The sequence below is a fragment of the Protopterus annectens genome, chromosome 13.part0 (genome assembly GCF_019279795.1).
Source record: "Protopterus annectens isolate FY-2018-M chromosome 13.part0, PAN1.0, whole genome shotgun sequence".
Taxonomy (NCBI): domain Eukaryota; kingdom Metazoa; phylum Chordata; order Ceratodontiformes; family Protopteridae; genus Protopterus; species Protopterus annectens.
In genome coordinates, this window is record NC_056747.1 from 171944567 (window position 1) to 171961565 (window position 16999).

At 43.3% G+C, this 16999-nt stretch overlaps 1 protein-coding gene across 1 annotated transcript in view; it reads right to left on the reverse strand.

The window, feature by feature from the left end:
• The window catches only part of INSR (insulin receptor), a 1335646-nt gene that overhangs the window by 74884 nt on the left and 1243763 nt on the right, over positions 1-16999 (reverse strand). The window contains exon 19 of the mRNA XM_044090750.1: positions 1948-2077. Within this exon, the coding sequence (XP_043946685.1) occupies positions 1948-2077 (130 nt within the window). The remainder of the gene's footprint in view (positions 1-1947; positions 2078-16999) is intronic.

Below are 16999 nucleotides of genomic sequence, written 5' to 3' on the forward strand. Positions count from 1 at the left end.
TTATTTTCAGCACAGTCAGGAATCATCATCATTTCCTGTTTAAGCAGTCCCATAATATGATGTTGATACTTTAACATATAAAACTGGCAATTTAAGGCCCTAATGGCCAAAGTAGCAGAAGTGTATACCTTCTTACCCCATCTGTCCAAGGCCCTGGAATCTCTATCAGAGGGGGTAAGGTTTTTGGCAGTAGTAGCCTTAATGCCTTTAGGTCCTTGGGAAATGGTCTCTGGGTCCACAGTAGGATTCCTGAAGAGGAACTTGAGAGAGTCAGGTACTCTGTAATATGTCAGGCTTCCTGGGAGCTGGATGTAAAGTGTCTGGGGCCAGGCCATATTCCAAGTAGGCATCATCTACAATGTCCAGGACAGGAGGGATGGCGAAAGGCCTGTGCTGAGGGAGAAGTAAGAATTCCCTAAGCCTCTTTTTGGAGTTATAGTAATCCTGGCTTTTCCAATGGAAATGCTCCCTTAGAGTGTGCAAGGTTTCACCAAAAAAAAAAATCTTCTGGCTCCCTGAGTGTGTGCAAGGTTTCACCAAAAGAAAAATCTTCGGGAGGGGAAGCAGAGGGAATGGAATACTCTGCATCAGTATCCTCATAGGTAGATAAGGGCAAACCCTAGTAATCTGAAGAAACAGAAATCTGAAGAAACAGAAATTTCAGAATCCTGATCAAAAGAATCAGAAGGGAAATCAGTTCTAGGTCTCTTAAAGGGAGAAGGCTGGCTTCCTCTAATTAAAACAATAAGGTGTTCAGCTATTCTTATCATTTGTTTTTTAGGCATATGGGCCTGACCATGTGGTTTGGATGTCTGTTTTCTAGGTGTGGGTCGAGTTTTAGGCCTTGAAGTAGATGGCGTCAGTTTGAAATGCAAGTCAGTAGGCCTGAATACACCCTCAGAAGCCAGTGCCTGCACAGCGGCTCCAGACCCATCCAAGGTACAGTCATCCGCAGGATAGATAGTCAAGATTCATCTTGCGGCATACCGGACTCCGAATGGGTCTCAGTAGAGTCCTGCGAATCTGAAGTAGCAGCTATCAGGGGCTGCAAAAGCACCTCACTGACTACCGGCGTGAACTGGCAACTAGCTTAATGGAAGCGTCGTCAGCAGCTTTGGACTATGCGGTCTGTGTCTCTGTCTTTATCTTTACTTTTTTTGGAATGTTGGTAGTCAGATGGCTTACCAAAGCCATTTCTGGATAGTTAAACGGAGTACCAAAATAATTTGCTGCAAATAGAAACTGACGAACAGTCCGGGGGTTGAATACGGCACAAAACCGACAGCGAGGGACGTCACGGTCTGGGCCTAAGCAAGGAATGCAGTACGAATGAAAATCTTTATGAGGTATTTGCTTTCCACAGGTAATACAATTGTTAACTTTTACTGACATCAGTTAAGAGCAAGAAAAAGGATCCCCAACGGGATACTTAGCTTTTTTGAAGACTTCGGTTCTGAAACTCGAAAATGAAATTTCAGGTGTCAGCCGACCGGCACTTGCGAACTACTTCTGCTTCAGACACCGTGTGGCAAGACAGACTGATGTAATGGCGTCAGCTGCATGTTTTATACCCCTGACGACCTGACGTCATAGAAGAAGAGAGCATCCGATGCAGGAATCCATGACTTTGATATTCAGGCCGGCTGAGAGCTACCTGCAGGCAGATAACCCAAATGTAATGACTGCAACAGTGAAACACGAAGGACATCAGGAGAGTACTCAAACTGTAATTTCCTGGAAAACACTACACAGCTGGTCAGTTCTTTGCCTGCCAAACTACTTACAAGAGAGATGCAGCTTAATCCAAAACCTGGACCATTTGAATTTTGAATCTACCTAACAGAAGTGACTACCACACATACCACAGACACATTTCTGTCATTTCAATCATTTTGTGTATGCTTGGTTGAACTTTCCATAAACAATCACATGTAAACGACAACTCACCACACATCAGAAAATGTAGTAAAAACACCATCCTTTAAAGATTCAGGTGCCATCCATCGGACAGGAAGAAGACCTTTACCTCCTTTACGATAATAGTCTGTTTCATAGATGTCTCTTGTCATGCCAAAATCTGAAGAAAAAAAACATGGTTGAAGCAACCAAGTCACCCGTAAAATGATTACCAGACGTGAATATTAGAAGAAGCTGTGAATGTTTGTGTAGCTACAAAAGTGTTGCCAACTAACATCTTGAAGGACATCATATACACATCCAGCAATGCAATATACCCTGACTGGTGGAACATATGATGTACAGGTCAAATGCACTCCACCACTTGACATTCATCGAAATGCAGATCCTGAAGTATGCTCCAATGTTTACATAACAGGCAGCAAATTCAATACATGGAGCTCTGAGAATGATGAAATTAGAAGTTATGTACTCACCATAACGTTCCATCTGAGTAGGTGTATTCATTTGTCTGCAACCTGTGGGTTATGGATCCGATATCGGATCCGAACCGGCATGGTTTTCCAGCTATGGATCCGAGCTCTCAGCTCCTCCCCTCACCCATAATGTCCTGCTCTCCCCTACATGACCTCAGATAGAGTTTGCCATCAATGAAAATACCCTAGAAAGGGTAACACGTAATATGCAGGAAACTGACAAGGCCAGGGGGATAGGAGGGCGGGATGGCTGCAGACAAATGAATACACCTACTCAGATAGAACGTTATGGTGAGTACATAACTTCTAAATCTGAAGTAGGAGATTCATTTGTCTGCAACCTGTGGGACAGAGTCCCAGCTACCTGAATCTTGGGTGGCCATCATGGAAGGATATTCCAGAGCACCGCGGAGCCAAAGGATGCTCTACCTCTAGATGTAATATCCAACTTGTAGTGGGAAATAAAGGTATGAGATGAAGCCCAAGTGGCTGCTGAACAAATATCATCCAGAGGAATCCTAGCTTTAAAGGCCGCTGAAGTAGAGACTGACCGGTTTGAATGGGCATGTACTCCCTCCGGTGCGGGCCTCCCAGAAGCTTGATAAGCCAATAAGATGCACTGCAAAATCCAGCGTGATAAGGAGACTTTGGAAATTATTTTACCCAAATTGAATTTAGCAAAGGAAATAAACAACTGGTCGGATTGCCTATGACCAGCTGTCCTGTTCAGATAAAATCGAAGTTGCCTGTGAACATCTAAGAAATGTAGCTTGTATTCACCTTTGTTTTGATATTTAGGAAAGAAAACAGGGAGGTTAATGGATTGATTAATATTTGCTTCAGAAGCTACCTTAGGAAGAAAGGACGGGTTGGTCCTGAGGTATACACGGTCCGGATGAAAGACCAAGTAAGGAGGCTTGATGGATAAGGCTTGAAGTTCTGAAACTCTCTTGGCCGAGGTAATGGCTACTAAAAAGGCAGTCTTGAAAGATAAAAATTTCAGATCTACCGTGGCCGCAGGTTCGAAGGGGGGAGCGGTCAAGGCCTGAAGAACCAAAGAAAGGTCCCAAGGAGGAACCACTTGCTTTACAGGGAGTCTAAGGAGAAAAGTACCTTTTAGGAAGATCTTACACAATTTGGCAGACATCAGTGGACTGGAGTCATGACCAATATGATAGTGAGAAATTGCCGCAAGTTGCACTTTGACTGTGGAACTGCTGGCACCATCATTAAAAAGAGTGGTTAGGAAGTCAAGCACCAGAGGAAGAGGAACTGTGAAGGGGTCTAGACCTTGCCGCTCCGCCCAAATGGAGAACCATTTCCACTTGCTGCGGTAAACTTTCCTAGTAGATGGTTTATGAGCCGCTACCAGGATGGCCTTAACTGGAGACGAAATACCGGGAGTCCTGATTAGGAGTGGAACTGGAGCAGCCAAGCAGTTAGCTTCAGGTTGTCCAGATTTGGGGTTGATAGATGGGACGGGCGAGATATCAGATCCGGAATGGGATCTAGAATCCAAGGTGGATTCACCGAGTGAGACCTTAGGAAAGGGAACCAGATCTGTCGAGGCCAGAATGGGGCAATGAGAATCATTCTGCACCCCAACCGAGAGGCTTTCTGAAGAACTTGGAGCATCAGAGGCAAAGGGGGGGTAAGCGTAAAGAAGACCGGGGGGCCAAGCATGCACCAGAGCGTCTCTTGGGGTATCTCCGGGAGGAGGGATTAGAGCGAAAAAACTGTCGCACTTGGTGTTTGAGGGAGACGCAAAAAGATCGCAACAAGGAGTTCCCCACCGTGCGAAGATGCATTTCGCTACTTGAGCATTGAGAGACCACTCGTAAGGGGAGAGAATGGTGCGACTGAGTTTGTCCGCAAGGATGTTGGACCGACCCGGAATATGCGTTGCGATGAGAAAGCGGTTGGTGGAGACTGCCCATTCCCACACACTCATGGCTTCTCGACAAAGAGGGTAAGACCTGGTTCCCCCCTGTTTGTTGATGTACCAGACGACAGACATGTTGTCCGACTGAATTGCAATAGTTCCCAAGGGAAGAAAGGCCTGTAGTGCTTGCAACGCTAAGAGCACTGCTCTCATCTCTAGAACATTGATATGCAGTAAGGTCTCTGAATCGTTCCACGTGCCTTGGACCGTCCGGCCTGCAAAATGCCCCCCCCCCCACCCGAGGCGGGAGGCGTCCATGGTCACTGTGGCGAGAGGGGGAGAAGCACAAAAGGGGCAGCCTCCGTGGAGATCTTGTGAGTGCAGCCACCACAGGAGGGACTGCTTGCAAGGCCTTGCTGATCGCAATGGGATGATGCATCGGAAGAGCAAGATAAGACCACTGAACTAGGAGTGTCCATTGAAGGACCCGCATATTGAACCTGGCGAGAGGAAGAAGAGCTATCGCTGCTGCCATGGACCCTAGAGCCCTCAGGACCAACTCCGCTGGAACTGAGCTGGAGTGGAGGATGGCCCGCACCTGGAGCTGCAGATTCTGAACTCTGTCCGCAGTGAGGAAGGCTCTTAACTGTCTCATGTCTAACCTGGCACCTATAAAGTCTATGAATTGTGTAGGGGCTAGGTTGGACTTTTCTGCATTTATTGTGATGCCCAGGCGGGGAGCTAGATGGAGAAAGGAATCTCGCGCCAATAACAGTAGATGCCTTGTTGGGGCGGTGAGGAGCCAGTCGTCCAGGTATGGGAAGACCTGTACCCCCTGAAGCCTCAGGTGGGCCGCTACCACTGCTAATACTTTGGTGAACACCCTGGGGGCTGTGGTGAGACCAAAGGGAAGGACCCTGAATTGGTAGTGACTGGCTCCCAGCCGGAAGCGAAGAAACCTCCTGGAGCGTCTGTCCATTAGAATGTGGTAGTACGCATCCTTCAGGTCTATAGAGCACATCCAGTGATTTTCTCCCAGAAGGGGGAGAATGGACTGCAAGGTAACCATTCAGAACTTCTCCTTGGGAACTGCCAGGTTTAAGAGTGACAGGTCTAATATTGGTCTTAGGTCCCCCGTCTTTTTTGGCACTAAAAGAACCTGGAGTAGAACCCTGATCCGATCTGGTCTGGGGGGACGGGCTGGATGGCTCTTTTCTTCAGCAGATGGCCAATTTCTGCCAAAGCGGCCTCCCACTGACCGGGTGGAACGTCAGGGAGGGACTTCAATTTTGGGATGTGATGAAATGGAATGAGGTATCCTCTGGATATGATGCGGAGGACCCAGCGGTCTGATGTTATGGACTCCCATGCTGCTAGGTGCTCCGAGAAACGTCCCCCGACTGCCTCCAGAGTGGAGCAGCCGGGCAAACCTTCAGGGCTGCTGCGCGGGCCGTTCAGAGAAAGGTTCTCTGGACCCGAAGTTCCTGGGAGCCCCTCTGCCCCTGGGGGGGCGTCCTCCCTGTCCTCCTCTGCCACGGAAGGACTGGTTGTCCAGAGCGGGTTGGGACTGCTGCGACTTCCGGAACCACATCTTCTTTTGGCCCTTTTGGTTCCTAGAATAGGACCTCTGGGGCACAGAGAAGCGGATTCCGACGGCAGACAGCGTCTTCCCGTCCTTCTCGCTCTGGGTCAAAGTATCGCGAACAGTTTTGCCAAAAAGGGCAGAACCATCGAAGGGAGCGTTCGCGAATGACGCCTTGAAGGGCTCCGTGAAATCGCAATGTCGGAGCCAGGCCTGACGTCTAGTAACTAGGCCTACCCCTGCAGCTCTAGCGGCTCCCTCCGTAGCATGGGACAGTAACCGCATAGAGGTATTAGTCACGGACCTGACAGTGGCCATATGGGTGGAGTGCAACAGTTTGTCCTCCTCCGACATGGACTCTGGGGGGGATGCAGCGTATTCCTTGATAAGATCGCGCTGCATCCTGATCACATGTGCCAAGTAGTTTAACGCCCTCACTGAAAAGGTCGCTGAACTAAACATTCGCTTCCCCAAGCGGTCCCTCATCCGAGACTCCTTGCTCGGAGGATGGACTGAGGGACTCTCCTGGGCAAGTTCCCTCTTGGTGGCTGCAGCCGTCAACATGGCATCTACCGGAGGCCCCTTGCTCCAGTGGGCACGGTCTGCCGGGGGACTAAGGATGCGGTCTGGCCTTTTGGGGATTGGCTCCACGGTGTCCGGTTCCTTCCACGCCCTGGTGGTAATTAGGTCCACCAGGGGGTCGGCAGGAGGGGACACCCAAGAGGTAGACGGGCCCGCTTCAAATGCCTCCAAGAACACGGACTCGTCCGAGGAAGACTTGGGGGCAGACCACCCCCCCTTATGCGAAGCATTTCCATGATGTCTCCAAAGGAGACATCCTCGGGGGGTGATCTTGGGGAGCCTTCCCCTTCCTCCAAATCCGTGTCTTCTGTGAGAGACTCGGGGGAGTCTATGTGCCTCCTTTTACACGTATGCTTGCGAGGTGCATGCTCAGGGGGACTGTCCGAGGAACCCTCACAAGCGGTGTCCTGTTCCAATGGAACAGCTTGGGGCAATGGAGCGGGCTGTCCCAGTGGCCGGATGGTGGAAGCCTGACCCAGTGCAGATGGAGCGCGGGATGGAGCCGAAGCAAGTGCCGGGGGTCCGGAAACCCTCAACAGGGCCCTCTCCACTACATCAAAAGCCGAGGGGGAGCCAACCTCGACCAAAGGATCCGACAATCGGCTCCCCCTCGGATCCGAAGAGTGGATCGGAGCCGGCGCCGAGGCATTCGGATCCGAGGGGGCAGTGCGCTCCGACACAGACGAAGGAACACTAATCCCCCCGGATCTGAAGCTCGGATCCAGGCTCCGAGAGGTCGGATCCGAAGCACTCGAGGGCAGGGTCGGATCTGAAGTACCTAGTACTATCAGTGCCGACCCACCCCCGGCTCCGAAGCTGCTCAGCTCCAATCGCTCCAAACCCGGGTAGCGGGTCGGAGAAGGAGCTATAGGTTTGAAAAAAGGGGTCGAGCTCCCCCCCCCAGAGGGGGGGGGGGGGCAGGAGCACTCCCATCTGCATCTGGGCCTGGATGAACCTTCTCATCATCCGGTCCAGATCAGCGTCAGATAAACTATATGTAGATCTCGACGAGGCTACCGAGGTAGGCCTTGAGTGCCTCCTCGATAGCCTCGACGGAGATCGGGTCTCCTCCTCCTCAGGTCCCGGTGAGAAGCATACTGGAGACCGGAGCAGAGGAGGGGGAGAGACGGCAGACAAGGAGGCCGGAGGAGAAGCCCGCTTGGCAAGCGGGGCCGAAACAGAGGTCTCGGCCCGCCGCTTATGGTGCTTCTCTCTCCGGTCCTTTTTACTTGCTTCCCTCTCCTCCAAACCACTAGAGGGAGGTTGAGTCCCAGGTGGAGGAGGGGGAGCAGGAGAGGAGGGAACCGAGGACACGGTACCCCCTGAAGGAGCGGTAGCCGAAGCCGTGTCCGGGGCAGAAGTCCCGCCAGGACCAGCTTCGACCTCCGCTCCTTCAATGCCCTGGGGTTGAACCCTGCACAAATGGAACATCCAGAAGTGAGGTGTTCAACCCCAAGCATCGACGCAGTGTGGCCATCAGCAGGAGAAAGCTTATGGCCACACTCGAGCACTTCGAAAAGAAAGCCTTAGGGCTTCAGACATTCTAAGGTTTTTTTTTTTAAATAATAAGTGCTAACTAGCCACAAAACACAGGCCCAAACACACACTACGCACCAGCGAGGGGAGGGATAAATAAAAGTTATAAAAGTTATCAAAAAACTTTAAATTTTAAACTTAAAAGATAGGGAACCTAACACTTCCACACAAAACTGACTAAAACTTTAAATTTTAACGCTTGTAAATACAAGAAAATACACTTAGCTGAAGAGCTCTAAAATCCAGTCTGGTCACCAGCGCGGCAAACTAGATCTGGGGTCATGTAGGGAGAGCAGGGCATTATGGATGAGGGGAGGAGCTGAGAGCTCGGATCCATAGCTGGAAAACCATGCCGGTTCAGATCTGATATCGGACCCATAACCCACAGGTTGCAGACAAATGAATCTCCTACTTCAGATCAAGTCTTACCATGCATTCAACAATATCACCCCATCTCACAATTATACCAGAACTAAGCTGAAATGCAATGTGCCTTGCTTTATGCAGCTTGTCTGCTTTTAGGTACGAAAATGTGACTTTAGAAATGAATGTCCAGCACTAAATAACATTCTACACAACTATACTCTTAGTTGATCATTACAATCCAATGACCAGAAACTCCGGATTGTCTACAAACCTATCAAATCTAATGGCATTGCCTATACTCATACCGTGTTGCCAACACCTTTTCTCCATCCATCAGCTCAATAACCCTCCCATCATTTAAATCCATTCAGAAAGACTTCTTAGTCAAAAGCAGTCTCTGTTCTTACTCAACAGAATAAACTACATCCTTAAACGTGAACAAATGCCTATTCTTACCTTACATTACCTTACTCTTCCTTTTTCATCTTTAATCCTCCATAAACCGGCTAAAATTGCTCTAACCATTAAATCTCTCTCATATAAATTGTATCTATTCTTAACCAAGGTTTTCATATAATGACTAATTTGGTACAATTATTTAAAACTGCATTTGTTTTTTATTAGGTTTTAAAGTGTGTAAAATTATTGCTCTTAAATTTTTTTTTTAATACTTTGGAGCTTTTCTCTCCAGGCCACCGCTGAAAATGGGCTCCTACCCACAGTTACACTTTCCCAGTAATCAAATGTCAATAAATAAAATTAATAAATAAACAATGAATGATGCTCCACACCTTCTTAATTCACTACAATGCTGTCTGTGTCAGTTTATATTGACAGGCAGATGCAGTCATACATTACCATTTATGAGAAAATGAATGTAAAAGATAAGGCTTTTAATACAATGTAATTAAATCTTCAAGTTATATAAAATGAAACTTACACACTTGCCATAATGTTAGAGTTGGATGAGTAAGTCCATCCTCATTAACTAAATGGACAAAAGCTGCAAGCGTTTAATTAGCTTGGCATCTGAAACTTTCCCAGGCTACAGTTCTCTCCCTTTTTCATCCAAAATGCTCTGCCATGAAGTTCGTCTCCAGACCTTTGTTATGTAACATAAAGGAAGATCAAAAACAAATATGTCATTATCAAAATTCTTCTAGACCATCTCAGCACTTAAGCAGAAGGAAGCCTTCTGACGATGTATAACTATACACAGGAACTGACGCTGACGGATTTAGAAAAAGACTCCGTTATGGCAGAACAAAAGGGCAATAGAAGAAAGTCACATGGAACAAAGGATCATCTGTTGTTACAAAGAAACCAACACAGGAAGGTGTCCGACAAAACTGGTAAACACAAAAAAGACACCAAGGGATCACAGGCAGCAAACAAACAATAGTACGTCTCTCTCAAGGTATAGCACAACTGCTAAACAGAAAAACACCACGACAAAATACTTTTAACCAACAAGCATTTCTTCAAACCATTCCAAGCCAGTATCATGGGGTATGCTTGTAAAAAGATCCACCACATCCATTGTTCCAAAAGAAAGTTCAGTGGAACACAAGGAATGGTCTAGTTTTCTAAGTAGGTCCCAAGAATCTTTAAGAATATTCTGATTTATGGAAACTAGTTTTTTAATTTTCGTGTCAACGTATTTAGCCAAGGGTGCTGTGACCGAGCTCTCTGCTGCCACTATTGCTCTTAGTGGTGGGTCATTAGCATCTTTATGTATTTTTGGAATGCCAAAGATTACAGGCACTCTTGGCTTATCAACGTATAGGTATTTATAGGTAACTTGCTCAATAAGACCTTCCATAAGCAAGTCGTTCAAGAGTAAATAAATCTTCTTATAAGCTATATTGATTTCGTTTATAGAAATGTCTGAGTTATTAAGTATTTCCAACATTTTACCCTCATATGACATTTGATCCATAAATACAACCCCCCTCCCTTATCAGGTTTCATCACCCGGAGAGTCCTGTCCTTACTAATGACATCCAAAATATTTTTCTCTTCTAATGTTAAATTATAATTCACATAATTGTGTGCAAGTGCTTTCCTGAATGTATGTTCAAGGACGTTCCCCAGGTTTTTAAGTTGGGGGTGTACCGGGGGGTTAAATGTACTTCTTCGTCTTAAACTATTGGTTTGGTTACAAACACTGTTGCCCTGAAATATCAGTTCTAAGTTCTTATTCCTAATAAATAATTTCAAATCAATCAATAAATTAAACATGTTTGTCCTTTTAGTAGGAATGAATCCAAAACCTTTAGAAAACAAATTAAATGTAACATCATTAACCGGTAGAGAAGAAAAATTGTAAATGGAAAAATCACCACGAGTCCATTTAAAACCTGTATTCTTAATCTGGTTGATTAATTCCACTTGACTGGATTTCTCATTTGAGGTCTCCTTTGGTATCCCTGGTAGTTTTTTGAGTGAGGGTCAGTATTATTTTTAGACCTAAGTCTCTCAGATCTTCTTAGGGGAGGAAATTCACTATCAAAGTTCTCCTCACCAAAAAATACTTCATCTTTGTCTTGTATTTCTGGTTGGTAACTTGTAAAATTCCTACCCCTAGCTTTAGGTTTAGGATAGTGGGTTTTAGTCCTATACTCATGGAGGTCTCTTTCTGTTTTATTAAATTTCCTATTTTGAACCTCAAAACATTTAAATTCAATCTTTTTCAATAATATGAAGTATTTTGCTTTCTCTTCCTCAACAGTGTAAACAAGGTCAGTAGTAATATTATGGTTAAGTTGTTCTATCTTCACATATAATCTATTTCAAGTTCATTATTTTTAATGATAGCCCTCATAATGTCCACCCCACATTTTTCAAAGGCTATTAAGTCACTGTGAAATTCACTGCCTTCAATCATATTATTGGGGTACTTACAAATCCTGAGGCCCTTCGGCACAATATGAAGAGACAAACAGTGTTTTAAATAGGAATTGTTCATTTCCAACATTTTAACTTGTATAAAAAGTAATCAAGATCTTCCGGCATAGTTTTGTATGTCCCATTATTTGCAGTTACATTTGTTTTCTTCTGAAAATCAGATTTGGCATTAAAAATGTCCGCAAAAAGTTTTTTAATACCTGTAGGTATGTTATGGTTAGTCGTTGTCTGATTGAGGGCAGGAGCACAAGGACTGCCAATGTCTGTAAAAGATCCACCATCTTGGTTACCACTATCAAAAAGTCTAGATATATCACTGGAACTGTTGTGAACATCATTGTTAGTTTCTAAAGTCCATTTACGAGTGTCACGAACCAATTCTCCTCTACCATGACTCCGAAGCCTTTTTTCTGCTTCCTGATTGTCTAGGGGAGGTAGCGACAATAACAGCGTGGACATCGATTGGCTCAAAGGAGTCAGCAGATCCACAAGCTGTGTCAGCTGCCCCACCAGCTTACGTAGTTCTCCTACTTCGGAGCTTCGTTGAAGGCTTTCAGAATTGGAGCTGCCCATAAGATCCATCCAGTAAAAACAAAGAAACCAACACAGGAAGGTGTCCGACAAAACTGGTAAACACAAAAAAGACACCAAGCGATCACAGGCAGCAAACAAACGATAGTACGTCTCTCTCAAGGTATAGCACAACTGCTAAACAGAAAAACACCACGACAAAATACTTTTAACCAACAAGCATTTCTTCAAACCATTCCAAGCCAGTATCATGGGGAGTGCTTGTAAAAAGATCCACCACATCCATTGTTCCAAAAGAAAGTTCAGTGGAACACAAGGAATGGTCTAGTTTTCTAAGTAGGTCCCAAGAATCTTTAAGAATATTCTGATTTATGGAAACTAGTTTTTTAATTTTCGTGTCAACGTATTTAGCCAAGGGTGCTGTGACCGAGCTCTCTGCTGCCACTATTACTCTTAGTGGTGGGTCATTAACATCTTTATGTATTTTTGGAATGCCAAAGATTACAGGCACTCTTGGCTTATCAACGTATAGGTATTTATAGGTAACTTGGTCAATAAGACCTTCCATAAGCAAGTCGTTCAACAGCAAATAAATCTTCTTATAAGCTATATTGATTTTGTTTATAGAAATTCTAACATATTTGTCTGAGTTATTAAGTATTTCCAACATTTTACCCTCATATGACATTTGATCCATAAATACAACCCCCCTCCCTTATCAGGTTTCATCACCCGGAGAGTCCTGTCCTTACTAATGACATCCAAAATATTTTTCTCTTCTAATGTTAAATTATAATTCACATAATTGTGTGCAAGTGCTTTCCTGAATGTATGTTCAAGGACGTTCCCCAGGTTTTTAAGTTGGGGGTGTACCGGGGGGTTAAATGTACTTCTTCATCTTAAACTATTGGTTTGGTTACAAACACTGTTGCCCTGAAATATCAGTTCTAAGTTCTTATTCCTAATAAATAATTTCAAATCAATCAATAAATTAAACATGTTTGTCCTTTTAGTAGGAATGAATCCAAAACCTTTAGAAAACAAATTAAATGTAACATCATTAACCGGTAGAGAAGAAAAATTGTAAATGGAAAAATCACCATGAGTCCATTTAAAACCTGTATTCTTAATCTGGTTGATTAATTCCACTTGACTGGATTCCTCATTTGAGGTCTCCTTTGGTTTCCCTGGTAGTTTTTTGAGTGAGGGTCAGTATTATTTTTAGACCTAAGTCTCTCAGATCTTCTTAGGGGAGGAAATTCACTATCAAAGTTCTCCTCACCAAAAAATTCTTCATCTTTGCCTTGTATTTCTGGTTGGTAACTTGTAAAATTCCTACCGCTAGCTTTAGGTTTAGGATAGTGGGTTTTAGTCCCATACTCATGGAGGTCTCTTTCTATTTTATTAAATTTCCTATTTTGAACCTCAAAACATTTAACTTCAACATTTTTCAATAATTTGAAGTATTTTGCTTTCTCTTCCTCAACAGTGTAAACAAGGTCAGTAGTAATATTATGGTTAAGTTGTTCTATCTTCACATATAATCTATTTCAAGTTCATTATTTTTAATGATAGCCCTCATAATGTCCACCCCACATTTTTCAAAGGCTATTAACAAGTCACTGTGAAATTCACTGCCTTCGATCATATTATTGGGGTACTTAACAAATCCTGAGGCCCTTCGGCACAATATTAAGAGACAAACAGTGTTTTAAATAGGAATTGTTCATTTCCAACATTTTTAACTTGTATAAAAAGTAATCAAGATCTTCCAGCATAGTTTTGTATGGCCCATTATTTGCAGTTACATTTGTTTTCTTCTGAAAATCAGATTTGGCATTAAAAATGTCCGCAAAAAGTTTTTTAGTACCTGTAGGTCTGTTGTGGTTAGTCGTTGTCTGATTGAGGGCAGGAGCAGAAGGACTGCCAATGTCTGTAAAAGATCCACCATCTTGGTTACCACTATCAAAAAGTCTAGATATATCACTGGAACTGTTGTGAACATCATTGTTAGTTTCTAAAGTCCGTTTACGAGTGTCACGAACAAAATTCTCCTCTACCATGACTCCGAAACCTTTTTTCTGCTTCCTGATTGCCTCGGGGAGGTAGCGACGATAACAGCGTGGACATCGATTGGCTCAAAGGAGTCAGCAGATCCACAAGCTGTGTCAACTGCCCCACCAGCTTACGTAGTTCTCCTACTTCGGAGCTTCGTTGAAGGCTTTCAGAATTGGAGCTGCCCATAAGATCCATCCAGTAAAAACAAAGAAACCAACACAGGAAGGTGTCCGACAAAACTGGTAAACACAAAAGAGACACCAAGCGATCACAGGCAGCAAACAAACGATAGTACGTCTCTCTCAAGGTATAGCACAACTGCTAAACAGAAAAACACCACGACGAAATACTTTTAACCAACAAGCATTTCTTCAAACCATTCCAAGCCAGTATCATGGGGAATGCTTGTAAAAAGATCCACCACATCCATTGTTCCAAAAGAAAGTTCAGTAGAACACAAGGAATGGTCTAGTTTTCTAAGTAGGTCCCAAGAATCTTTAATAATATTCTGATTTATGGAAACTAGTTTTTTAATTTTCGTGTCAACGTATTTAGCCAAGGGTGCTGTGACCGAGCTCTCTGCTGCCACTATTGCTCTTAGTGGTGGGTCATTAACATCTTTATGTATTTTTGGAATGTCAAAGATTACAGGCACTCTTGGCTCATCAACGTATAGGTATTTATAGGTAACTTGGTCAATAAGACCTTCCATAAGCAAGTCGTTCAAGAGCAAATAAATCTTCTTATAAGCTATATTGATTTTGTTTATAGAAATTCTAACATATTTGTCTGAGTTATTAAGTATTTCCAACATTTTACCCTCATATGACAATAGATCCATAAATACAACCCCCCGCCCCTTCCTTATCAGGTTAATAAATCCCTTATTTATTAGGAATAAGAACTTAGAACTGATATTTCAGGGCAACAGTGTTTGTAACCAAACCAATAGTTTAAGACGAAGAAGTACATTTAACCCCCCCCGGTACACCCCCAACTTAAAAACCTGGAGAACGTCCTTGAACATACATTCAGGAAAGCACTTGCACACAATTATGTGAATTATAATTTAACATTAGAAGAGAAAAATATGTTGGATGTCATTAGTAAGGACAGGACTCTTCGGGTGATGAAACCTGATAAGGGAGGGGGGGGGGTTGTATTTATGGATCAAATGTCATATGAGGGTAAAATGTTGGAAATACTTAACTCAGACAAATATGTTAGAATTTCTATAAACGAAATCAATATAGCTTATAAGAAGATTTATTTGCTCTTGAACGACTTGCTTATGGAAGGTCTTATTGACCAAGTTACCTATAAATACCTATACGTTGATAAGCCAAGAGTGCCTGTAATCTTTGGCATTCCAAAAATACATAAAGATGTTAATGACCCACCACTAAGAGCAATAGTGGCAGCAGAGAGCTCGGTCACAGCACCCTTGGCTAAATACGTTGACACGAAAATTAAAAAACTAGTTTCCATAAATCAGAATATTCTTAAAGATTCTTGGGACCTACTTAGAAAACTAGACCATTCCTTGTGTTCCACTGAACTTTCTTTTGGAACAATGGATGTGGTGGATCTTTTTACAAGCATACCCCATGATACTGGCTTGGAATGGTTTGAAGAAATGCTTGTTGGTTAAAAGTATTTCGTCGTGGTGTTTTTCTGTTTAGCAGTTGTGCTATACCTTGAGAGAGACGTACTATCGTTTGTTTGCTGCCTGTGATCCCTTGGTGTCTTTTTTGTGTTTACCAGTTTTGTCGGACACCTTCCTGTGTTGGTTTCTTTGTTTTTACTGGATGGATCTTACGGGCAGCTCCAATTCTGAAAGCCTTCAACGAAGCTCCGAAGTAGGAGAACTACGTAAGCTGGTGGGGCAGCTGACACAGCTTGTGGGTCTGCTGACTCCTTTGAGCCAATCGATGTCCACGCTGTTATCGTTGCTACCTCCCCGAGACAATCAGGAAGCAGAAAAAAGGCTTCGGAGTCATGGTAGAGGAGAATTGGTTTGTGACACTCGTAAACGGACTTTAGAAACTAACAATGATGTTCACAACAGTTCCAGTGATATACCTAGACTTTTTGATAGTGGTAACCAAGAAGGTGGATCTTTTACAGACATTGGCAGTCCTTGTGCTCCTGCCCTCAATCAGACAACAACTAAGCATAACAGACCTACAGGTACTAAAAAACTTTTTGCGGACATTTTTAATGACAAATCTGATTTTCAGAAGAAAACAAATGTAACTGCAAATAATGGGACATACAAAACTATGCTGGAAGATCTTGATTACTTTTTATGCAAGTTAAAAATGTTGGAAATGGACAATTCCTATTTAAAACACTGTTTGTCTCTTAATATTGTGCCGAAGGGCCTCAGGATTTGTAAGTACCCCAATAATGTGATCGAAGGCAGTGAATTTCGCAGTGACTTGTTAATAGCCTTTGAAAAATGTGGGGTGGACATTATGAGGGCTATCATTAAAAATAATGAACTTGAAATAGATAGATTATATGTGAAGATAGAACAACTTAACCATAATATTACTACTGACTTTGTTTACACTGTTGAGGAAAAGAAAGCAAAATCCTTCAAATTATTGAAAAATGTTGAAGTTAAATGTTTTGAGGTTCAAAATAGGAAATTTAATAAAACAGAAAGAGACCTCCATGAGTATAGGACTAAAACCCACTATCCTAAACCTAAAGCTAGGGGTAGGAATTTTACAAGTTACCAACCAGAAATACAAGACAAAGATGAAGTATTTTTTGGTGAGGAGAACTTTGATAGTGAATTTCCTCCCCTAAGAAGATCTGAGAGACTTAGGTCTAAAAATAATACTGACCCTCACTCAAAAAACTATCAGGGAAACCAAAGGAGACCTCAAATGAGGAATCCAGTCAAGTGGAATTAATCAATCAGATTAAGAATACAGGTTTTAAATGGCTCGTGGTGATTTTTCCATTTACAATTTTTCTTCTCTACCAGTTAATGATGTTACATTTAATTTGTTTTCTAAAAGTTTTGGATTCATTTCTACTAAAAGGACAAACATGTTTAATTTATTGATTGATTTGAAATTATTTATTAGGAATAAGAACTTAGAACTGATATTTCAGGGCAACAGTGTTTGTAACCAAACCAATAGTTTA